The sequence below is a fragment of the Molothrus aeneus genome, chromosome 3, assembly GCF_037042795.1.
Source record: "Molothrus aeneus isolate 106 chromosome 3, BPBGC_Maene_1.0, whole genome shotgun sequence".
Lineage (NCBI taxonomy): Eukaryota > Metazoa > Chordata > Aves > Passeriformes > Icteridae > Molothrus > Molothrus aeneus.
The window spans coordinates 99,659,270-99,683,170 of record NC_089648.1 but is presented as its reverse complement, the minus strand read 5'-3'; the positions used below and the strand labels follow the sequence as shown (position 1 = coordinate 99,683,170).

The following is a 23,901-nucleotide window of genomic DNA, read 5'->3' as shown; positions in this document are numbered from 1 at the left end:
GGAGGCACTTAGGGATCTTTGATTCATGACTCCTCCCAAGACATGGCTGCTGCCTCTAAGGTGGCTGAGCCAGTTATGCGCCATCAGAAGGGATGAGAGCCTTCAGTGTGAATGTCCTGGTATTTTTCCCCCAGGGGAGTTTTCACACCTGAGCCACTGTGGGAGGACATTGTCATGATAAAAAGCATTATCCCACCTTGCAGGATTTGCTTCTTATTGGTGGTCTCTTCCAGATGCGGCCCAAACCCCTGCTTGTAGCCCTGGGTGATGGGTGCTCAGCCCCTCTGCCCCTGGGCTGTGACCCTGCACATCCTCAGCAAAGCACTGATGCTTTTGCAAATGGGCAATTGTTGGAGTCATCATTAACCATTAACATTGCAGTTAACATTTCCTCCAGGCAGTATGTGCTTGGAAGTGTTCCCTGGTAAAGAGAGGTAGTGTCAGGATTTGAATTGTCTCCCACAGTAACAAATGTGTTTTGAACGGAAATAATTATTAAGTAAATACAAGTCTCAAACACAGTTTGTTTTAATTAAATCCTGTTGTAAGATGCAATTTGACTTTGACCTGTGATCTACAGAAAAGCAAAACAGCTTGAAAATAGTTCACAACCAAATCTCTGAGTTTAATATTAGACCTCTAGGCTGGTAGAATATAAAGTTGCATAAATAGGAATCTGTATTACTTTTTCAGTAAACAAGAGCAGTCAAAGAGTTTTCACGAGAGGCAGTACTGTTTCCCCTTGATAATTAAGTAATGATTTCTAATAAGGTGACGTGTCTGTTGTCAGCTGATTGCTGAAGTGGTTGTCTTTCCCATGTGTGGATGAAGTTAATTACAGGCTTAGTTCTTAGTACTGTCAATTATTGTCTTAGGACCTGTGCCCTGACATCTTTATTAGTGTCTGGTTTTCTTTCTTCTGACTTACACGTTTGTGTTCTCTTTCTCTCTCACTCTCTTCTAAAGATTTGCTTTAAGATACTTTAAAACTACATCACCAGTTTTCCAGAGGCTTTTCCTGGAGAGCTCAGATGCAAACACAGTGCGGTATGGGCGCAGACGAATGAAGCTGCGGGATCTCATGGAGGCTGCCTACAGATTTTTACAGAAGGAGCCATCAGTTTTCCGGGAGCTGTGGGACTGGAGCGTGTGTGTTCCGCTCCTAAGGAGTCATGACACTTTAGTCCGTTGGTAAGTTAAAACCTCCAAATCTTCTTCATTGAATAGCTGTAACTGTGTCTTGAATTGTAATTAAAAATGTTCACATGCAATAGAAAGCATCTTCAAGTAATACCAGCAATCCATACCAGTGGTGTCTGTATTTGTACTTCTTAACTGACCTTTTGAAAGCTGTAGTGATCTATCACAAAGTGAACTTCAGACTAGCACTTAGTAGTGATTAAAACTATGGTCTAGAGAATCTTTCCAAATTATTTCAGTTTACCCAAGTTGGTTCTTTTTTCAGTTGTTTGTGTGTTGATTTCTCAGCAGCTGTAAAACGTAGCTTGTTTAAGCTGCACCTTGTATTTGCCTTGTTACAGGTTTTGTGTGGGATTTTGGTCAGATCTTTCATGTTAGGTGTCTGCCTGCAGGCCTTCAGCCTAACCACATGCTCTACCTTATGTAGTATTGATAGTGCCTTTTATTTAAAAAAAGATGTTTAATAGTCTTCACTTTTTAAAACATAAATTCTGAATTGTGTTGGTAGCACATAATTTCAGTAAGGTGTATAATTTAGGAAGGGCAGAACCAAGACTGTTGTCAAATCTATCAGTCATTTATGAAGCTCTTCAAAATGACATAGTTAGTGTCAGAAAAGGAGAGCACTTGCAATTCATTGAGTAGAATTGGTTTACCCGGTGTTCAACCAATAGTCTTTATTAAGTGAATGAGCTGACTCTTAAACATTTATCCTGAAACAATCTTCTGCCTTCCCCCCATCTCTTCCTTCCCCCCATCATGCTCCTTGAAAACTTTGTTCTTGGAAGTTAAAACCAGCATTATAATGAATGAGAACTGGTTTATGATTTATATTAAATGTTCCTTTGTAGCAAGACAGCTTTATGTAGTCACGACTTGGGAGTTGTTGGCTTTTTTAGGCACTCAGAATTGATTTCATTGCATTAAGTTTACTTTAGAAATAGCATGAAATGAAGTTTTGGAAGGGAAATGGTAGGAGGAAAAAAAATGGGCAGAGATGACTTCATTTTCTTTGTCTCATATGTTAACCTTCATTTATTTAGGAAAGTGCATTCCGTTATTATATTTCTGCTGATAATTCAGTTTTTCAGAGAAATGTTAGCTAATTGGTTTATAAATTAAAACTGTGCCATGATAGAATTGCTTTCCTCAGTTCTGAGATATTTGTCTAATCTGAAAGAATGTTAAGCATAGTGCTAAAATAATTTCTATGAATAAAGTTTTCTGCACGTTTTTCCAAACTTGATGTTTTGTTATGCAACTGACAGTTGTCGAACTACATTCCTTAAAACTGTTTTGGCATATTTTGTTCTAAATGTAATTTTTAGGTATACTTCCAACTGTCTTGCTCTGGTTACGTGCATGAGCGATGAGCATAAATTATCTTTCCTGAAGAAGATATTCAATCCTGAGGAGCTGATACATTTCAGACTGAAGTAAGGACTTTAAATTCTTGAACATTATTTGTTTTTCTTGATGGCTTTCAGCTGAGTTAATAAACATGGGTTTCACAGGTTGCTAGAAGAATCTCAGCTGCAGAATGTGGAACAAGCCTTAGTTTTGGCTAATCCAGACTCCTCATTTTGGCAAAAGGAGAAAGAACCACACTATACACAAGGACACGTTGTGTCGGGTGACCTCTCTGCACGTGTAGTAGCTGTCTGTGGCATTGTGCTGCCCAGACTACAGCATGTTTCTGAAGAGCAGGTATGTAATCCACAGTTAAATCAGTACATTTTTGTTTTAGGAATTTCTAAGTACAGTGAACTGACTTTATTTCCTGATTGGATGGTATTGAGATACTGTGAGTAATGTGTGTATCTTTATCTTTCTCAGTGTGTGCTGTAGTGTTGCATAATTCTGGTGCCACACAGGAGCTCAGCGGTAAAGCAGTGAAGGAGCAATAGTGCTGTTCATTTTACCTTCATGTAGCAGTTTGTACAAACATACTACAAAAGAATATTCAGCCTAACATAGTAACTTCAGTCTCAGTTGGGGTGGCAGTCCATAGCTGAGTAAAGCCAGGATCTGGGACAGTTGTTTTTACCTGCATTGCTGTAGGTGGTTTTGCGCTCTACGGGCATCTTGTATGCAGCCTTTCTCCAAACACATGCTCAGTTCTTCTATGAAAAGAAGAAAACAAGGCTGCTGTTTAAATTCTTCCATAAGACAGGGAGAAGGGAAAGAAAGTGAGCAAGAATTTACTGTCACCACTTGAGAAAGTGTAATGTAGACTATAGTGCCTTATGGAAGACCATCCGAGGCATAAACGTTTTTAAACAAACGGTGTTTAACCTTTTTTCTTCTAAATTACTATTTAACTTAAGCAGTTCAGATCCCTCTTTGTAGCTACAGCCAGTATTCCTGACTGTTTTTCTCCTTTAGGTACCAGTTTTAGCTCTTAGTTGAGTTCTTTTGTTTAATTTTGTAACAATGATCTACAACAGGAGAAAGAAATGAATGAAGAGTACCAGTGTCCAGAATTGTTTGAGTGGCTGAAGCAAGGAAAGAGGATTTTCCCTCCAAATTCCTCTTCCCCCCACGCTGTTTTTCTCCCTGCTTCTGTTTTTGAATTCGGTGGTTTCTAGCCTTTTGGGACTTTTTATAGGATTGTGAGAGAGTGGTTTGGAGTTCACTGTAGCAGGGGAAACTGTAGAGCTGTTTAAGATTCTTACTCCCATGGCAGCATCCCTGCTGCTGCAGCTCTGCTGAAGCCAGGCCATGGTGTAAACTGGATTACTGAAAGAATACTCTTTATCTCTGAGGGAGGTGAGAGCTTCCCTGAAAGGAATGCTTTTATTTTTTAATAGCCACAGGTATTCCACTCATCTGGTCTACAGTGTAGTTCCAGTTACAATAGGAAGGTTCCAGTGACAGCTTAGGAGGTCTGATGAAGACATAGGAGCAAACTGTGAGGGAAAGCAGGTTCTCTTGTTTCCAGAGAAGTACATCAAGCTATATCTGGAAAAAGGTCAGACTTAAATACAAGGCACTTGTTTCTATGCTCCGATTTCCTTCCTCTGAGCCTTTTGGCACAAAGCACTAATTTTTGTGCCATATATAGATAGGTGACTGTAAGAGCCAGAATATTTGAAGACTGTCCATGGCATTGATTAATTATCATTCAATAAACTGAATTAATTTAATTTTGAATAAAATGAAAATGCTATTGAATTTACCTTTTTTTTTCATTCACTGAGTTTAATGATCTTATACTTTGGCCTCTACAGAGAAAAGTAAATACTCACATTTATCCATTTAATATTCATATTTGCATCATTTGAATGCAACTGCTGTTTGATTAGTCCTGTGATTTGGATCCATTCCCATGACTTATAGTCACTCATACTGCAAATTGTATTTGATTGACATGAGTTCTGTCTGAATAGTTACTATGCCTGTACTGACAACTTAGTGGGAATTCCCCTTGGGATCAAGTTGTATGTATACTTTTCATTAAGTGTTTCACCTGTAATAGCTTTTGGATGAAATCTATTTTGATATCTGTTAATAAATACAGCTTTAGACTCCTTTATTTTATTTTATATGCAGATCTGCAGGCCAAAATTTTTCTTGTTGTTAGACACACTTTCCTAATTGTTCTGTGTGGTACAACTGTAAGTAATTTCAAGTGTAGTAACCCAAAATTTTATGTTTGAACAGGAAAATAACACCAGCAATTTTATTTTGGTTGAATCTTCCTTCACAAATCTTCAAAACCTTGCTATTGCTGTATCGTATCAGACTCCTGTTTTATTAGAAGGACCGATAGGATGTGGCAAAACTTCTTTAATTGAATATTTAGCAGCTGTTACAGGAAGAGCAAAACCTCCTCATATTTTGAAAGTTCAGCTTGGAGATCAAACTGATAGTAAGGTAACTGATGGATTTGTTTGGTGTTTGAATCACGTGACATAACTTTTACTTAAAGCATGGACTTAATTTTCTAACAATATAATGTTTTCACCCAAGGACCCCAGTCCCCAACTCTTTAGTACTGGTCTTAATATTGGTGAGAATGAATAAATAAACAGGAAAAAAAACTTATTTTCCAGTAGGTTTTAAATTCTTTGTGTAATTTTGCTAAATCTGTATCAAATTATATTTTATCAGGGTTTTTCTATGTGGAACAGCACTTTTGATTTTTTTTTTAATTTAAAAAAATTGATTTGTATTGGAAAAAGCAGGATTCTGGTGCCAAAGGTTGTATGAACACTCTTATTTCAGTGTAAGTGAGCTAATGTCTGTTTAATCTGATGCCTTTTTTTGTGATATAAAGGTGAGATAAAGTAAGGTACTGGGATGTTGAGGTGGCTTGCAGTTACATATTAATGATTAAGCTCTATCTGTAGATAATTTTATGAACTTACTGTTTTTCATACAGAATTTTGGAGCTTGAGTTATGTTGTTTGGCACAATTTATTTTTAGTTTTTGAAGGTGGTTAGTATCTACCTGAAGTTATCAGAAGGTTTTTATTAGCATCCATAAGCACATTTCTATGCTTGCATGGAGCACCTGGTTTCACCATCTCACAGACTGTATCTTCTCATATACAAGAGTAAGGCCACCATATTTAAGAAAAAGTGGTGAAGTTCAAGGTATAAAATATGTAACAGTAAAATCACAACCTCAATTTTTAAAGCAATGCTTATATTGAAGTTACAACTTGAGAGAAAAGCAAAGCTCTGCCTGGATTTTACCTTTGAATAACTTGCCTTATTCTTCTGTTTACTACCTTAGTCACAGAGTTTTCAAAAACATAAAGTTTGGTGTCACCCTAGACAGTTTTCTGTGTTACATTAGATTGCTTGTAAATTAGGATGGCACAGCTCATAAATTCACTTCCAATTGCCTGGCTTGTTTTAATTATTTCAGTTAAATTTCCACCGGAGGTGGGAAACTTTTCTTCTTAATTAAAAAGAGTGCAATGCTGGGCACAGATAGCCAGATTGTTTAGTAAGGTAGAGGTAAAGTGTCACTTCTGTCCCAACTTTGGTCGTTTTTGCCATCCTTTCCCGTGGGGAGGCGGTGCCCAGGTCTCTGATGTGTGCCTGTTCCTGTCACAGACGCTGCTGGGGATGTATCGGTGCACAGATGTTCCAGGAGAGTTTGTGTGGCAGCCTGGCACCTTGACACAAGCTGTTACCAAGGGTCACTGGATACTCCTGGAGGATATTGATTATGCTCCTCTGGATGTGGTATGTGGCTCTATGTTTGCTTTAAGGTACTGGTTGTAATGCCCATGGTGGCAGTTTTGGGAGTCTGATCACCAGGGGTCTGGAGCAGCACGCTGAAAATGCTGCTGCTTTAGAAGGGCTTAGAAAGAATTCACCTGTCTTGGTTCACATGTTTACACACCTCATTAGTTTCTGTCTTCGTTACAGAGGAGTCATGACCCTGACACCGATCACAGATTTCACTCTGAAAACTAGAGTTGACACTGATAATGTGTCTGATAATGTATCTATTTAATAGTGTTTTGGTGTTTGAAACCAAATGTGGCCCTAAACACGACAGAATATTGTCAATATATGAGGCTTAAGACTTTTTTTTTGTGTGCCCTTTTTTCCCTTCCACATATTTTTCCTTACACATTTCTTCCATATTAAAAATGTGCTGTTGCACTAAGCATTTTAAGTTTTAACAGATTTCCCGTTTTTTTTGGCTCCAGAACAACTAGTTAGTCGGTCATCCTTGCCTCTTGAAGTAATGGCTACTGAAAACAAGTCATTTGCACCATGGTGCGATAGAGGTGCTTTGCTGCATAGGCCTGCTGGACATTCTGCTGGTTGTTTCCTTTCATATCTGTTCCATAAAGCATCCTTTGTGTGACTGAATAACCTGTCAGTTTGTTTATTAGGTTCTAGGCTTTCTGGTATAGAAATAGAAAATTTATAAGAAAGCAAATGAATAGAGCTTGTATGTACAGACAGTTCACTGCTCGGAGCTTGTGCACTTATTTGCTTCTGTGGATTTAGTTCACTGCGCTCATGATGAGCATACCCTGAGAAGTATCCTGCATTCATCAAATCCCTTTCTTCAGGTCCTCCCTGCAGGCATCCTGTCTGCTTTCTCCATATCAAAGGATCTCTGTGTGCTCCCTCTGTGCTGAGGGGTTGGTGTGGTCATACCTCCCTTCTTTCTTTCCACCACCATTACTGTCCCGCCCCACGGAAGGGCTGATTTTATAAATAGGTACCAAACTCTCCTGGGGTAGCAGTGTATACACTAAAAAAGGATTATGGTTGAGAATGATATCCTTGAGACACAGGTCATCTTTGTTCAGGCAGATATTCAAATCAGAAGCTTTATTTTGTTTGTGTCTAATAAGTAATCTGATAATTTTAAAATAAATAGTTTTGATTTGGACTTGAAGTGTAGTGGCTGTCATTTCCATTGTCTTACCATTAAATTTGAATATGGGAGATAAAAAGGTAAGTAAACATCGCACCTTTGGCTTCCACTGCTGATTAAAATTGCTGGGAACTCTGCAATTCCTGTTAGCATCACTTGGAAGTGTATCTCTGGAAATAGCAGTTGCTGGCAATGTAATGGTGCTCAGTGGCATTGCTCCAGCATCTCAAGTGTGAAATAAGTGTGGATGGTTGTGCTGTCTGTTAGTGTCACCAAAAAAAAAAAAAAAAAAAAAAAAAAAAGTTTTATAATTTTTCTTTTTCTCTCCAGATCTCTGTGCTGATTCCACTTTTGGAGAAAAGAGAGTTACTGATTCCTGGTCGTGGTGACTGTTTAAAAGTAGCACCAGGATTCCAATTTTTTGCAACCAGGAGGTAGGTTTGTAAACTTAAATGAGATTGGGAACGTGGTATCCTATTTTTAAGTCCAAGGTGCTTTTTACAAGGTTCTTTTATAGGAGTATTTTAGCAATTTCCAGTTAACAAGCAATATAAATCATAGAAACTATGAAATTATTTTTTTTCCACTTGAAAGCAGCCTTGGGGTGAATCCCAATCTTTGTACAGAAAAATAGCTTCAGCAAAGCTGAAGAAATGAACCTTGCTAGGAGGAACCCTACAAAACCAACCCATCACCAAGACAAAATACCACTCATAGGAATGTGTGAAAAAGGTTTATTATTCATAGTTATGAAATAGTTATAGTGTCAGTATAGGTGTTTGTAATGTTTTCTAACCAGAAAAAGATACAATATGCTCTGCCTGATTGTTTCAGTGTTGTAGTGGCTCCTGCCTTGGATGTCAAATAACTTTTTGTATAGGAAAATATAAATCTTTATCAAGGTTAAAGATTAGGAGATCTATATGGAGAATGGCAGTTACATGGTTTTCAAATGTTTTGTAGTTTATTTCAAAGCCTTTAACAAATTTCCCTGCTTTTGTCTTGCTTCTATAAATTTGTTTTTCTGGTCTATTTTTTCTGGAATCGAGTCTTCTGTATTCCACTCCTTTGGCTGCCTCATTTCATAAGAATTTTTATTTCTTTATGCATGGTTGCCATGGTTTAACCTCAGTCAGCAACTAAACACCACACAGGCACTGGCTTACTTTCCTGCAGCAGGATGGGGGAGGGAGTTGGAAGAGTAAAAGTGGGAAAAGTCAGTGGTTGAGATAGAGTTTAGATAAAGCAAAAGCTTTCCACACAAACAAAGAGACAAACCCTATCACCCTGAGCATCCCCACCCTTCCTCCTTCTTTGTACAGCTGTGTGTGCTGGGCACTGCTGATACAGAACATGGGATACCCTGCTGGTCAGTTGGGAATCTGATATGGAATATCCTGGTGGTCAGTTGGGATCAGCTCTCCTGGCCATGTCCCATCCCAGCTCCCTGTGTTTCCTCACCCACCTCTGCTGGGTGGTGCTGGTGCTTTCCTGAGGAGCAGGAAAGGTCTTGCCTCTCTGGAAGCCCTGCTCAGGGGTAACTAAGACATCCCTGTATTATCAGCACTGTTTGGGTCACAAGTGTAAAACACAGCCCCACAGCAGCTACTGTGGAGAAATTTAACTCTGTCCCAGCCAAAACCATCAGTGAACAGTTTTTTTAGCAGCAAATTGTAATTTTCATTAGGCTTGTTAGAGTAGATTCTGTAAATCTGTTGCAGTTTACAGCTGGGCAATAGTATTTAAAAATTGAAACAAAACACAATACAACAAAGAAGAAAAAAATTAATGAAAACCCACCAGAAAACAAAAGCCAAACCACAACCCCAAATCTAATGCTTTGCATATGCAAGGCTACTTCTTACATGGCTGCATAGTTATTTCTGTAGGAAAAGAACAAAGGGGAGGAAATATATGATGGAAAGAGCTGAGTCTGGAGGCAAGGAAGAAGAATTGTGACACACTGTGGAGGGGACAGGGCTGAAGATGCTTTTCCTGCATCTCTGCAATAAGATCACAGATCCTCTAAGATACTTCACAGGCCACTTCTGTCAGGTTTCTCCCTTTACCAAAGATTCTGGATATTGCTTCTGACAGACAACTGACAGAAAGTTAAGTCTTTCTGAAAGTACCTCAATGGAGATTTTGGCATATAGGAAGAAAAACACTATGATAACAAGTAACTTGGAAAGCATGGATAGGCAAGGTGGGGTACAGGACAGTACAGTGACAGTGTCATTTATGCCTGTTGCCTTATGCTGTAGCAGCTGTATGTACCTTGTTCTTTGATGCACAGAAATGCACTGAAAATGCTGAATACTTCAGCCACACTCAACATGCTGTGTTTCTTCATTGTTGTTTTGATTTAGAATATTCAGCTGTGGTGGAGGTTGGTACAGGCAGCAAAGCAGCCATGCTGCTCTTCTGGACAAATACTGGACCAAAATTCATCTGGATAACATGAGCAGAGGAGAGCTCAAGGAGGTATGGGGGTGTGTTGCTCCATTGTGGCATGTGAATAATTGTTTTATCTTAGGGGCAATAAATGTTTTTCAGTAGTTTATTGAATCTTTATTTTATCTTCAAGTTCTACAATAGACCCTTACAATTTCAGCTTTGTGCTGCCAATTTTGAAGTAAACAGGCAGTTTGTCAGGAAAATTTGAAGTGAATTGAACCAAGATTCCTGGAACTTGCCTTGACAGACACAATTGTGCTTTGTGTGGGTCTAAGAATCAAGTTACTTTGCTGCTTATTAGCCCACAGGGACTTGAAAGCAGAGAGAAATAGCAAAAAAGAAAATTGAGTTTACTCTGATTTGGTGTTCTAAGCTTTGAGCTGAAAAATAGTTGGTCAGTTATCAGTTAAAAATAACTGCTTGTATTACCATCTTTCTTTTGTTAGCATCTCTGGGAGATGTTTGCTCTGTGTAATTCTTTGGAAGATTAAAACAGCCTAGGGCTCATATGAAAATTCAGTTCTCTGGAGATTCTCCTTGTGATGAGAGCTCCAAACAGGATCTGATTCTAGAAGAACCTTGGCTGAGGGAAAACGTAGTGAATAGTCTCTAGCAGAAGAGTTGGGGAGAAAGTTCTGAGTTTTCTAGAATGGAGAAGACAGTTTTTTCAGTAGAATTCATTCACTCCTTTGGTCTTGTTCAGCAGCCAGCACAATTATAGGTGGCCTTAAATATCTGTGAGGTTTTTTTCCTTTCTTGTCATTTGTCAGCTAATTGTTAGGACTGGGGCAAGAACAACTATCAAAACCTTATGAAAAAATAAAACTTGAGTGTTAGCTGTGTCTCTTACCACCAGGTTATTTTTTTCTTTTTTCTGAAACTTTGTAGCTTAAGTTACAAAAATGTATAAACTAAGCACTAAGATTCCACAGTAGTATACCCACTTCCTTGCCTTGAAAAAAGTCTCATGATCTTTTTGTTAATCTTAAAGGTCTGTCTGGCAGGGTAGGACCAGTTTTCCTGGCCTGTATCTGTGAAAAGTAATTTTGAGAAGCAATATTTTGGTTGGCAAGCTTTAGTGGAGAGAACAGAGCTGAAAGGAAATTACAAAAGAAAAATTATCCCCTTAATGTGCCTTTGTCAGCACAGTGAATAGACAATTTGAATGCAATATGAATTTAGTCAATAAAAGAAGGGTGGGAGGTAAGGACTTCTGTTACCAGTTGTAAAGTTGTAAACTGGTCATGGTTTGGGTTCAGGTAGGATTGAATGTACTTTTTGTTCTTCCTGTTGGTATTTGTGCAAATGTATTAAATGATCTAGAGCAGAGTTGAGCTGGAAAAGTTTGGTTTTGGCATCAAAATCGGTATCATAGTAGTCATAATTTCTATTTTCTTCACGTAAGAGATTGCAGGAGAGCAGTTTCATATAGCTTGCTAGCTATAATATCTATTGAAGCATTTCCCAGTAAAAGCTGGGGTGCTGTTGGTTTCTTTCCAGTGTGGATGGGTTTGTTGTTTTGTTTCATTTTTTTTCTTTTTTTGTTTGTGGTTTCAGATCCTCCAAAGGAGATACCCCAACCTTGCTCTTGTGACAGATCACTTGCTAGACATTTTCACTGACCTTGCAGGAGACAAGTATCAGGCACCAGAGAACAGTGCTGCTGGCTCCAGTCACATGCCAGAAGCAGCATCAGAATCGAGATCAGAACATAAGAAACCAAACTTGGAAGGACGAGAACTATCTCTAAGGTTGTCTTTTCTTACATGTTTATTGGAAGTCAGCTGGCTACAGAGATAGAAGGGTTTATTTTTGTTATTTGTCTTAAATTTTTAGACATAATGGTGATAGCTTGAATAATTAGATGAGAAAAACTGGGAAATATATTTTTTGTTTTAAATAATGATTAATATATCATTTAAAGAAGCTAAATTCATTCTGGATTATTTAAACTTCCTATTTGCTATACTTACTTTTTGGGTGGCATGGGGGAATGTGTGGGTTCTGTCATATGCAGTGCTTTGTTGGCATCAGGCCATATGAATTTATTCTTAATTATTGTTAACACAAGATATTGGTACTAGTTAAGAACTGGAAGGTCCTTATAATGTTATTTCAGTAGCTAGAAAATAACATTTTCAGTAACTGAGTATATTATCTTGATTATTTCATGCTGAACACTCAGCATTATAACTTAGGGTGACTGAAAATAACTATCTGTAATGTACTGTTAATTTCAGAAATTCTGAAATCAATGAAATTAATGATGAAATGTAGTTTGATGCTGAATTATTTCTTCCTCTCCTCCAAATTGTCAGTTCTACTCATCTGGAATTTCTGTAACCAGTAGTGCTTTGAGGATTAGTTAGTAAATGCTAGGTGTGAGTAGTACCTGATATTTTTGTAGAGCATAAGAATGTCAGCTTTTTCTAGAACAAAGTTTCCTTTTCTTGCCTTTTGGAAGATCTTGTTGTTGGTAAGGAATCTGTATCTTGAAAAAATGGGAGGTTTAGACCTTTCTGGATTCTTTAATACCTTTGAGTTTTACAGTTAAAGTTATGATTTAATGAGAGTATGTATGATCTGTTTATAAGCTATGTTGGTCTGTGCTCAGCTGCTCCTCAGAGTTACTGTCCTTTGTGTCTTCCCATGTACAACTTGCACAGCAATTGCACATGCAAGTGCCACAAGATGATGTCATGACCTAAGTTGAACATGCAAGAAGGTGCTGTGTATTTTGGCATGTTTGTACCAAATCTTTTTGTTTTTTCTTTTTAGAGACCTACTAAATTGGTGCAGCAGGATTGCTTGCAACTTTGACAGTCATTCTTCAACCACAGCAGTGAATATTTTTCAGGAGGTGCGGTAAGACTTGGTGCAGAGATTGATCCAACTGATCCCAAATTCTAGTGATGTCTCATGAAATCCTCTCTTTGGGAATGTGAGATGGGGATTTGTTTGGTTTTGTTTTGAAGCAGTTGGACTGTAGTTGGAATGTTAGTGATCTCTCTGATCAGAAGCTTTTGTTGCTACTAGGAAAGTTGTTTGCAGTTACGTGCTAAAAGAATTTCCTGCTGTCTTACAAACGGCATGGTGGGAAATGATTGTAACTGATACAAGCTGGAATTGCATGTGGCTGAGACCATTCTTTTTCTTGTAATATGGGGCTACTTTTCTTCTTACCTACTCATCAGTTTACAGTACAGGTTGAGGACTTTTTGGGTGTACATCTGTTAGAGGCAGTTTTGAGATGAGATGTTTTATAATGTGACTTCCATCTCTATTTTGGTCCCTTTGTCTTAAAATAGCTTTTGTGGCTGGGCATTGAAAACTTAATGCAGCGTAAACCCACTACATTACAGAGTTTGGAAGTTCTTCTAGCATCTGTTTGAACTCTGTTGTTTGACTCCATCAGAGGACAGTGAAATAGTTTTATTTACAATGCTTGAATTGGATGTGGGTTCCTTTAGATTAAGATGATTCTTTGTCAGTTAAAATCATACAAAATTAGTTTTCAAGAAGTTGGTTCTCCCCTTGACAGGCACTGGACTGTTTCACAGCCATGTTGTCCAACCAAGGGAGCAAACAGAAAATGGCAAAAGTTATTGGAAGTTACCTAAACATTTCAAAAAAAAAGGTATGGTGAGCTACAATTAACATGGTCTTTATTGGCAGTATTCTATAGCTTGTAATTTTTCTATGATTAATTGAAATATGTTACACTATTTTTATTTAAATTATGCCCACCTTTCCATCCCAAACAGGTTTTTTTTTTCCTTTCTGTTCCATCCCAGGATCTGTTTTTCTCCTATTTTATATTCAGCTGCATTTGTTTTTTCTCTGAAAGTTCCAGGCAACCTGTTTTAGAGCAAATGGCCTCATGATGCAAAAGAAGGATTTCACAGCTGGAGCAGCACAGCTGCCTAAGCACATGATATCACTATATGCACAGGGTAGCAAAGAATGTGTTTTTACTTAAGTTGGTTTACAGTGAATATTAAAGTCTTAAACAGAGAGATCAGAGAGAAACATGATCTTTACTGCTACTTGTTCTGTAGTCATGATTACAAAATCACCTGCCTCTCTGGAGCTCTATAAATGACAGAATTAAACTATATCACTTCTTTGTCAACTGTTTCTGGCTATAGAAAGAAGTCTGCAAAGCAAATTCCCTCTATTGTTACTTTAAGTTGACAGATGGATCTCTGAATCTTCTGTGGGTTTTTCTCTTTGTTTTTCTTTGCATTATTTCATTATAGGAATGTATTATTCCCTGCAAGTGGCAAAATATCCTTGTTCACATAAAGGGGTTTTTTTTTCAGGGAGATTGTTTGTTTATTGTTAAAATAATTGTTCAAATTTGTGTAGTTGAACTACCATGGAAGTAGAAATACAGTGGCAAAGACTATTACCAAGTTATTAAGTTGAAAATTGTTTGTACAGATAAAAACACTTCTGAGGTCCTTCACTATTTTAGGTGATGATTATGTGAAACCTCCAAATGACAGAATTTTACCATTAAAAATTAACTTGCTACAAAATAATACTGGTAGCATGGGTGGGTGTTCTTATTGCAATGTAAGCAACATTAGTATTGGGAATGCTGATGCTTTTTTCACAGGTGGAGTTCTTCTGTGAACTCTATAAACCAGAAATTTCAATACGGGAACAAGAAGTCTCTGTTGGAAGAGTGAATCTTGTGAAGAAGCAGAACCAGGCTCTCACTGTTCAAAGGTAGAATATCCTGTAGTTTCCATGTGAATTGAAATATTCTGTGGGGGAATAGAATAGGCTGCAAGTCACAGGGTTTAAGGAAAATTCAAATTGGGTATTCTCATTCTAATGAAAGGAATGTGAGAGCTCTTTCCCTTTCGATCTAAGTTTTACCTTGTGTATTTTTAAGAGTGTCTGCATCATGCTTCTGGCAGCCAAAGCATGGAGATTTTCAGCTTCTTTGAACTAGAGTTACTTCAAAAGAGTGTGAATCCACAGCTGTTATAAAAAGATTTCAATGGCTCTACCTTGGAAGAGGGAGATTTTTGTATGTGTTGGTAACTTCATTGGCCAGGAAGTTATTTGGAAACCGTGAATTTTTAGGTTGTATCTTGAGAAAAATTAGTATCTTAGAACTATTTCTTTTCAGACCTATATTAAAAAAAATCCTAAATCAAACCACACCACAAAAAAAAAAAAAAAAAAAAAAAAAAAGGCAAAATTGAAATGAGCTCCTTGGTAAATCTTAGTTTGAGTAACTTGCTTTGTTTTTCCAGGGCAAAACATACCTTTGCTGCCACACGGCCATCTGCAGTACTGATTGAACAGCTTGCAGTGTGTGTTGTCAAAGGGGAGCCTGTGCTCTTGGTTGGTGAAACGGGAACTGGCAAAACCTCAGCAGTCCAGTACCTAGCTCATATTACAGGTAAATAATGTGTGAAAATTGTAACTTACATGAAGATAATGTGAAAAACAACAAACCAACCCACAAGTTGATGGTGCTTTTCATCTCTGTTTCAAGGACACCGTTTGAGGGTTGTCAACATGAACCAACAAAGTGACACAGCAGATCTCTTAGGGGGGTGAGTCACTGACCACTGTTTTGTCTGTTCTGCAGAACAAATGGGCAGTATCTGTTACCTAGTTGGATAAATGTCTTAGTAAACATGTTTGCATGCAGAAACCTTCTTGTCCTTGCTGAAGAGCAGAGCAATTTTACTGAATTGTGTGCAGAGCTGTGTGTGATGAAGTCATTCAAAAACACAGCCCAATGGCTTTAAAAATGGCTAAGCTGTTCAATATAAATCTGATGTAATATTCACTGGACAGATTGTTTGGTAGTACTACAAATATTTTACTTATCAGGGTGTTCCTGTCTTTACAAAATCACCTCCTGGTGCATTACAATATGTGCGATTCTAGTGGTTCATTGGTTGAGTAAAAAACTTCAGAAACAAGGGATCATCCATGCAGCTTATTGTTGTTTCAAGTAACTGGTTTTGGACTTGTTTTCTTTTTTAAGTTCACAGGTGACTGTGTCTCACATAAATAATTACTCTTTTGCTTCTCTTCAGTTACAAGCCTGTGGATAACAAGCTGATCTGGCTCCCTCTGCGAGAGTCTTTTGAAGAACTCTTCTCTCAGACGTTCTCTAGGAAGAAAAACCAAACATTCTTGGGACACATTCAGACTTGCTACAGACAGAAGCGTTGGCATGATCTGCTAAAACTAATGCAACATATTCATAAATCTGCTATTAATAAAGAAGTAAAAGAAAATGCATCTGGTAAGACTTCAGATGGATCAAACACAGATTAATGCTAAACCATGCAGAGGGTAGATAAATACTGGTGAATTTTGTTCTTTTAATTTGGGTTTGTTTGAAGTTTAGGGGTTTTTCCCTCCTCCTATATTACATCTTTTTTTTTTCTGGTTTTGAGAAATGCAATGTCAACATTGCAACAAGACATTTACAACACTGTTAGAACAGTGGCTGGGTTTTGTTTTGGTTTTCCTTTTTCTAACTCATCTCTGCAGTTAGCTATGTCTGAGTGTGGAGATGTCTGCCCTGTGGTACCCTTGACATCTGGTCTCCACTCAGTACTTGTTTGCTGTGCTGGTGAGCAGTCCTGCTTGTTTGTGTGTCACTCTTCTATGTGACTGTATCCACACTTTCAGCCCTGGAACCTGCCTGTGTCTCACAAACACGTCCTTTTCAAAAACAAAGCAAAACAACAATAACAGAACCAAACCCAAAGTAATAACTGGTTTAGGGTAGAAATTTTTTTTAAGATCTTGCTTTTGCCTTGGTTCCTCTGTTAGTGATGCTGACTGGCCTAATGCTTTATTTTGTTCCAGAGTGGTTTTATCTCCAAATAAGTTTTTCTTGTTTTATACTTCACAACCTGTATTGGGGCTGAGGCAATGTTGATACTTTACCTTGCTTAGAGTTGTTTCCGGTTCTAGACCAGCAGAACAAGTGAAATTGTAGCTTTCTTTCCATTTGGGCTAAATAAAAGTAATTATCAACTTTATCTCCACTCTTCTTTTAACTGGTTCTTCTGAATATGCAGATATTAAAATAAATGCCCCCAAATGTAAAAAAAAAAAAAAAAAAAGAGAGAGTTTAAAAGGTTCTTGCACTTATTGCAGGAATTGACAATCCTAAAATAAAAACAAGCTGAAATTTGTAACTTGCAGAGTTTCTTAAGGAATTTTGATGTTGTATGTGGCTCAGGTAGGGATTTTAACAAATAACTGAAATCAGTTATAGTAAATGCTGTTGTATCTGCTAAGCAATAGTGTGTTAATTATTGATACTGAAGTGTTCATTATTAATCTGTTCTCTGTCATAAGGGTTAGAAATTTGGATTTATTTTTTTGACCTGTCTCTTTCTGTCTTTGGAAATTAGACAGTGGTAATAGTCATGCTGGAACAAAGTGCAATATAGGTATTTGTTCCTCATCTGGGAATGAATAGCAAATTATCTGAGCACTATTGACATATGAGCACAGTTAAATTTGAAAAACTAAAAACCACACGTGCCCGAAACCAAAATAAGAAGTTTAAATTATTTTTTTTATTTGTGGTGTGTCATCTGCAGGACTTGAATTTTTTTGTTGCTTGAGCTTACTTTTGTATCTCTCTGCTTGAAACAACTTGATTAAAAAACTGTTGTCAAACATTTTTTGTGCTGGTGTTTGGATGGTACAAACTTAAATTTGTTTTCTTGCAGGCTTACCACTGAAGGAAAAGTGGGAGGCATTTGGTCTTAAACTGAATCATGCTCATCAACAGATGAAAATGACAGAAAATGCCCTTCTCTTTGCATTTGTTGAGGTATTTAGATATTTGCATTTTGATGCTAGGAGAAATAAGGAGAAGTATTTAAAAGACTTTGCAATCAGTCTTGTATAAGTAGCTTCCTGGCAAGAACCATGCTGTGAAGTAAAACGTGTGCCATGATAACTCCATGAAATCAAGTGTGCAGATTCAAGGAAGCAGTGGTGAGATGGGAGGTGGAGACTGGTTTGTGCTAGCACATTAATTCTGTGCTGTATAACAGGATATAGGACTGGTATAATGAGTATCAGTATGTCATATCTTCTTTTTAATTCTAGGAGATTAGAAAAAACTTCTTGATCAGTCTCCAGTAGGTCTTGCTTGTGACTAGGGATTCCTGTGAAGGATTTAATATTAAGAATCTGTGCTGTTTATCTAGAAGAGATTTTTCTAAATGTTTTAAACCTGTAATATGTTTTGAAAACATTAAATGGGATTAGGAGAAACCATGATGTTTATTTATGCTTGTTTATTCTCACCGTGATAATCTGAATATATTCTCTCAAATTTCATGTAAAGTGTGTGAAGTGTTAACCAGTCTTCTATTAAAAAAATGTATTTGTGAGTAGTTGGAGAACCTCTGACTTAATATAGTGTTAACTAGTTGGGTACAGATTCCTTAGGAGCATAATACTGCTTGTGTGTTTGGATTTATTCAGATTAACTTTATTCTCATGTGGTGTTAGTGATGCATATGCACCAGAGTGCTAGATTGCACAAAAAAGGGATCTTAAATCTGTTGTACTTGAGCCAATCTAACTGCTAACTGATACAGTGGTATGATAACTGTGTGACTTCTGTGACTGGCAAAATGATTGCTGTTACTGAGAGAGAGCAGTAAAACTGCTACTGCTGTAAAAGGTCTGGAACTGCCATTTGTCTAATTGAGCTGTAGATTGCACACCAGGTAATTCCAGTATCTGAATGCTTCAGTTGACATTTCATTCCTGGCAACATGATTAACAAATTGATCTTGCTTTTAGGGTACTCTGGCACAAGCAGTGAAAAAAGGAGAGTGGGTTTTATTGGATGAGATTAACTTGGCTGCAGCAGAGACTTTGGAGTGCCTGAGTGGTTTATTGGAAGGATCATCTGGTTCACTGGTGTTACTGGACAGAGGAGACACAGGTACTATTTCTATGCTTGCCTATGCCTTATCTTGGTATTCAGCTGGGTTCCCTATCCTATGTAGCTCAAAATAAGTTGAGATCATTTACCATTAAAATGAACGTATGCACAAGATTTGTAGATTTCATACTTCTTTGCAAGTGGTCTGTTCTCAACAGCAGTGTGAGCACTGCTGTGTAGAAAGTTAACTCCCTTTAGAGATGTAAAGATAAACTACAGTTGCTGAATGCTGCTCTCAAAAGCTACAGAGAGAGGCAAATGTTGTGTGAGCATCCCAGGCTTTATTTTCTTCTGGCTGAGGGAAGCACTGGCTATTGTTCTGAAAGAGGCAAAAGGAGTTCCAAGTTTAGGACTCACATAATTTTTGAAATGTTTTGTGTTGTTACAATATCTTGCTACACATGAAAAAGTCAGGGTTTTACTTACCTGTGGCTGTTGTGAAGATGCAGGTACTTCTGATAAAATCACATGGGATTATTCTCTGAAAATTCTTGATGCTGGTGTTTTTAAGGAAATGTAGTAGTGCAGCAATAGAAAGTTACCTTAGATGAAATACACCATATTTAACATATAAATATCCTGTGTTTATCATTAACTTTGTCTTTTATTTCCGTTTTGCTTTAGAGCCTCTTGTCCGTCACCCTGATTTTCGCTTGTTTGCGTGCATGAATCCAGCTACAGATGTTGGAAAGAGAAATCTTCCTCTAGGAATAAGAAACAGGTAGGAAATAATGATTCTGGGACAAAATAGTCACTGTGTTTTTTAGAGTTTAATTACTTTCAGGAGTTTACCAGTGAAGAATGCTTTATCTGAAGCCTGAAGATGCAAGTATAAATTCATTTACTACTTGTGAGGGATGTGTAGTGAAGGTTTTTCATGAAATAGTCAGCAAAATACTTGGAAGTAGCTGAGCTGTGAGCAAATGGTGTAGCAGTAGTGTAGAGTGTTGTCAGTGGGAGCAGAAGATGTGAAGAAATTCCTCACATTGAAGCTGTCAGCACCTGGAAATGCTACTGCAGCATTCCCAGGTACTGCAGTATAATGCTAAAAGCATTATGTTCCTGATGGGAGTAAAAAAGACATGTAAGTGCTTGGTGTCTGCTTAGCAGCCTTTCTCTGAACTCAGAAGTTTTGATGATCCTTGCAAAAAGCTGCATATCCAGTCTTGTTTACTCAAAAGGAAGGTGATTTGCCTGGTGGCACCAAGGTGTGATACTCAAAATATTTGATACGTGGTCTCAAAGCATTTAAGCTGTGGCAAGGCAATTGGAATTGTGGCAAATCCATTCTTCAGTACCATTACCTATTCCTGTATGCACACATCTCCTCCTTGATGCAGTTTCACTCATGAGTGCCAAAAGTTGCATGTGTAGTCCCTTCCCACATTCATAAACACTGGGCAAGATTCTAGAGATGCACCAGCTATGTGTAACTAGTAATTTGTAGTTATTAGTGGCAAAGCAAGGTTTTATTGCTCTTGGCTCTCTTGCAGAATAGTGAAAGAAAAGAAAATGAGTGTAATACAGAAGAAAAGAGACTTCAGTATCAGCATAACTTGCTAAGTTTAAAAGAATTTATATTTCTATTTGTCAAAATTACCTACTACTATTTGTCAAAAATAGCTACTGCTGAGTATCTATTGCAAATTGTTTAAAATTGTAATTTAAGTCACACTGTTCACTATCAATCTAAGATGTTAAACTAATTCAGATAAATTACTTGAAAGTATTAGTAATACCTTAGTTTTCAATTGCTCTGGTTCTTGAGTCTGTCTGTAGGTTTGACAATCTATAGATCTGCAGCTTTAACAATCAGTATTCTGTTACTTAAAAATTTAAAATGCTATATGCCATGAGATGTATATATAATATGATTTTTCAATATGGTCACGTGTCTTAAGTGTTACAAATTGATTTGATTCTTGCAGGTTTACTGAACTTTATGTAGAAGAATTGAGAAATGAAGGAGACTTGCAAATTCTTATAATGGATTATCTGAGAAGCTTGAATGTGAACAAAAATACAGTACAAGGAATTGTGAAGTAAGTTGACTGTAATCTTTTAAACTTCTTGATGAAATAAGTCACAAAAAGTAAGTATGTGATGATAGTCTGTGGTTAGACCGCTTTGGGAAACACTATAATGCTCTCCATGCAGCAGTTGGCATAGCTGTAGGAAACAGAAGAGTACAGACATCCATCTTCTTAATTCTGCAGGTTTCTGTATTTATGGGAAGGAGATTTTAGTTTTTTGAAACTCAGAATTGTTTTCTTGGTGGCACCAGTTAAATAGCATTGTTGTTTCAGTCCTCTTTCACGTCTGAGACTACAATGGTTTGCTTCTGTAGATAATTCTGAAGAGAGTCTTGTGTGTTTGTGTAGAGTTACCTTTCTTTCCCCTAGAGTAGGGTGAACTATCTCATGTTTAGAATATCTGGAGTTTATAGTCACTCTCTGTATATCGAGCCCTGTCAGAAATATGGCTCTAAAAATACTCTGTTGCTGTGCTTCACTGACTGTACAGATGGCAGAGCTTGGCATGGCTTTCCTAACCTGGAGCTTTTGAGAAAAGTAACAGTTGGGGATAAACTGAAGTGTTCATACTTGGGCTTTGATTCCTTGGAGCAGTGGTCTGATCAGTAACAGCTCTATGTAACTTTATTTTTGCAGCTTTTATTTGTCTGTGAGAAAGGAAGCAGAAACCAAGCTGGTGGATGGAACTGGCCACAGACCTCACTACAGTCTCCGTACCCTGTGCAGGGCACTGAGATTTGCAGCTTCTAATCCATGTGGCAGCATAGCACGCTCCCTGTATGAGGTGATTACCTGGGCTGGCATGTGTTTCAGTGTGTATTCACTACAGAGGTTGTTTGGGTAAAGGATAATCTTCTCTATGTTCAGTATTGAACAGAAATGGTTCTTTAATCTGTATGTTTTTTCCCTATTTTTCCTGTTTATCACTGAAAATAATTCTTCTTCTTAGGGCTTCTGTTTGAGTTTCCTGACACAGCTTGACAGAGGTTCTCACCCGGTGGTTCAAAAGCTAATATGCCAGCATATAGTCTCTGGCAACATCAAAAGCCTTCTCAAGCAGGTAAGCAACTAAGATTATGAAGAGCTGTCTGGTATTTAAAGTAGAATTTATTTTGAGTTGTCTTCCCTCGTTTTTCCTCTACATTTCATTCTTGCCGTTCTGTTTTTCATTTTACAAAGTTAAGAAGCGGAAAAAATTAATGCCATTCTTTTCTAGTTTTTTACTTTGCTTGAATGTTGATGTGTTAGCTGGTTTTATTTGTTAATTTGAAAAAATATGGAAGTCTGGATAACTAAAGCACTGTGGAGTGTGGGCAGCTTAATGCAGTGGTTCCAACTCTAAAGCTTTCACAGACTTTGGACAAGCTTTCTCAGGCTTTATATTTTTAGACTGAATGCAGAACATATGGATATGAAGAAGCATCTGTGCTTTGTCTCTTATGGGAAAGGAAGAATGTCAGTAGTGCTGGGAACCCAGCATGAGTTTGCATGGGGGATGGGGAAGCCAGTTAAAGAGATGGGTATTTGTTTCAAAATAAACCCTTTCATGCTGGAAAATGTGTATAAATATATAAAAAAGATTAAAGCAAAGCTCCTGCTTGTAAATGCCCTTCAAAATTCAGTGCTAAGACTCTTGAGACATTTTTGTCTTCATGCCACTGGCAAAGATTTCTGCTTCATGACCCTGAAATAATCTGGTCAGGTTTTTCCTATAATTTGCATTCTGTGGCAAGGGGACAGTGGTTACTGCAGGAGTGCTCAGGGATTAATTTAAAATTTCTTTAGAGAATATGTAGCAGTGATGTAACAGTAGTTGTTTTCATTAGCAAATTGAAACCCATCTGTATAATCTGTTATTTCTGTCATGTCTCCTTAGCAAATGCCAAAACCTAAAGGGGGGAGTTTCATACTTATAGAAGGGTACTGGATTTCAGCTGGGGACAAAGAACCTACAGTAGATGAGAGTTATGTGCTGACCCCTTCAGTTAAGCTTAATCTGAAGGACATTGTCAGGGTTGTGTCTGCAGGGTAAGTGTTTTAACTTTTTAATTTAAAAAAATAATGTAATTATGTTTGTTTAGGCCTTGAGTTGTTGGTGCCCCTCTAATCTTTATTGTTTGGATGAATAATGTCTATTTTCCTTCTACTTTACAGTTAACTTTTCATTATAGAGTGACTTGAAATTTTTACATGTGTTTCTTGTTTCCTTAAACCATCTTACTGCCATATCTAGTTTTATTTAAATTCTGATCTAGAAATTTGCAGTTAGAATAACCTGCTTATTTTGCACTGCCATGAAAAGCTTCATGGGTAGCTGTTAGCACTTGGATGTAAAGATATTTTTATTTCCCTGTTAGTGTGTGATCTTGGATACCCCAAATGAGTTAAGTGGGGGTGTTTTGATAGTGTGATTTAACAATGTTCACATCTTGTGTGTGAGAAAGTCATGACTCATGCTTCTAACCCACTGTTTTGGGCATGGCTTTTAGGACTCATCCAGTACTGATTCAAGGAGAGACTTCTGTTGGTAAAACCAGTTTAATTCGCTGGTTGGCTGCTGCTACTGGGAATCATTGTGTAAGGATTAACAACCATGAGCATACTGATATCCAAGAATATATTGGCTGTTACACATCAGATGCCTCTGGAAAGCTGGTATTTAAGGAAGGTAAGTGAGCATGTTCCATATACTCCAAATTCCTGTCTCATTTTAGTGGCTGGGGTTTTTTTTTCCCCTTTTCTGATTAACTTACCTGGTTTATTACAATGGAGAGATGGCCTGTCATAAAATTAGTAGTTGCACTTTAATAATGATCACTTGTGTGAATTTCAATGAATTTTGGAAAGTCTCATTATGCTTGTCCCATGGGACCTAAAGATGATAAGCCAAC

At 37.6% G+C, this 23,901-nt stretch overlaps 1 protein-coding gene across 1 annotated transcript in view; it reads left to right on the top strand.

Annotated features, from left to right (window-relative positions):
• Positions 1-23,901, top strand: part of MDN1 (midasin AAA ATPase 1) — a 93,687-nt gene that overhangs the window by 7,510 nt on the left and 62,276 nt on the right. The window contains exons 3-24 of the mRNA XM_066547482.1: positions 967-1,191; positions 2,529-2,636; positions 2,715-2,907; positions 4,864-5,076; positions 6,268-6,399; positions 7,886-7,989; positions 9,925-10,039; positions 11,570-11,763; positions 12,791-12,872; positions 13,554-13,649; positions 14,634-14,746; positions 15,283-15,431; positions 15,528-15,588; positions 16,081-16,292; positions 17,743-17,846; positions 18,833-18,977; positions 19,602-19,698; positions 20,906-21,019; positions 21,647-21,794; positions 21,960-22,070; positions 22,887-23,038; positions 23,500-23,678. Coding sequence (XP_066403579.1) covers positions 967-1,191; positions 2,529-2,636; positions 2,715-2,907; positions 4,864-5,076; positions 6,268-6,399; positions 7,886-7,989; positions 9,925-10,039; positions 11,570-11,763; positions 12,791-12,872; positions 13,554-13,649; positions 14,634-14,746; positions 15,283-15,431; positions 15,528-15,588; positions 16,081-16,292; positions 17,743-17,846; positions 18,833-18,977; positions 19,602-19,698; positions 20,906-21,019; positions 21,647-21,794; positions 21,960-22,070; positions 22,887-23,038; positions 23,500-23,678 — 3,047 coding nt within the window. The remainder of the gene's footprint in view (positions 1-966; positions 1,192-2,528; positions 2,637-2,714; positions 2,908-4,863; positions 5,077-6,267; positions 6,400-7,885; positions 7,990-9,924; positions 10,040-11,569; positions 11,764-12,790; positions 12,873-13,553; positions 13,650-14,633; positions 14,747-15,282; positions 15,432-15,527; positions 15,589-16,080; positions 16,293-17,742; positions 17,847-18,832; positions 18,978-19,601; positions 19,699-20,905; positions 21,020-21,646; positions 21,795-21,959; positions 22,071-22,886; positions 23,039-23,499; positions 23,679-23,901) is intronic.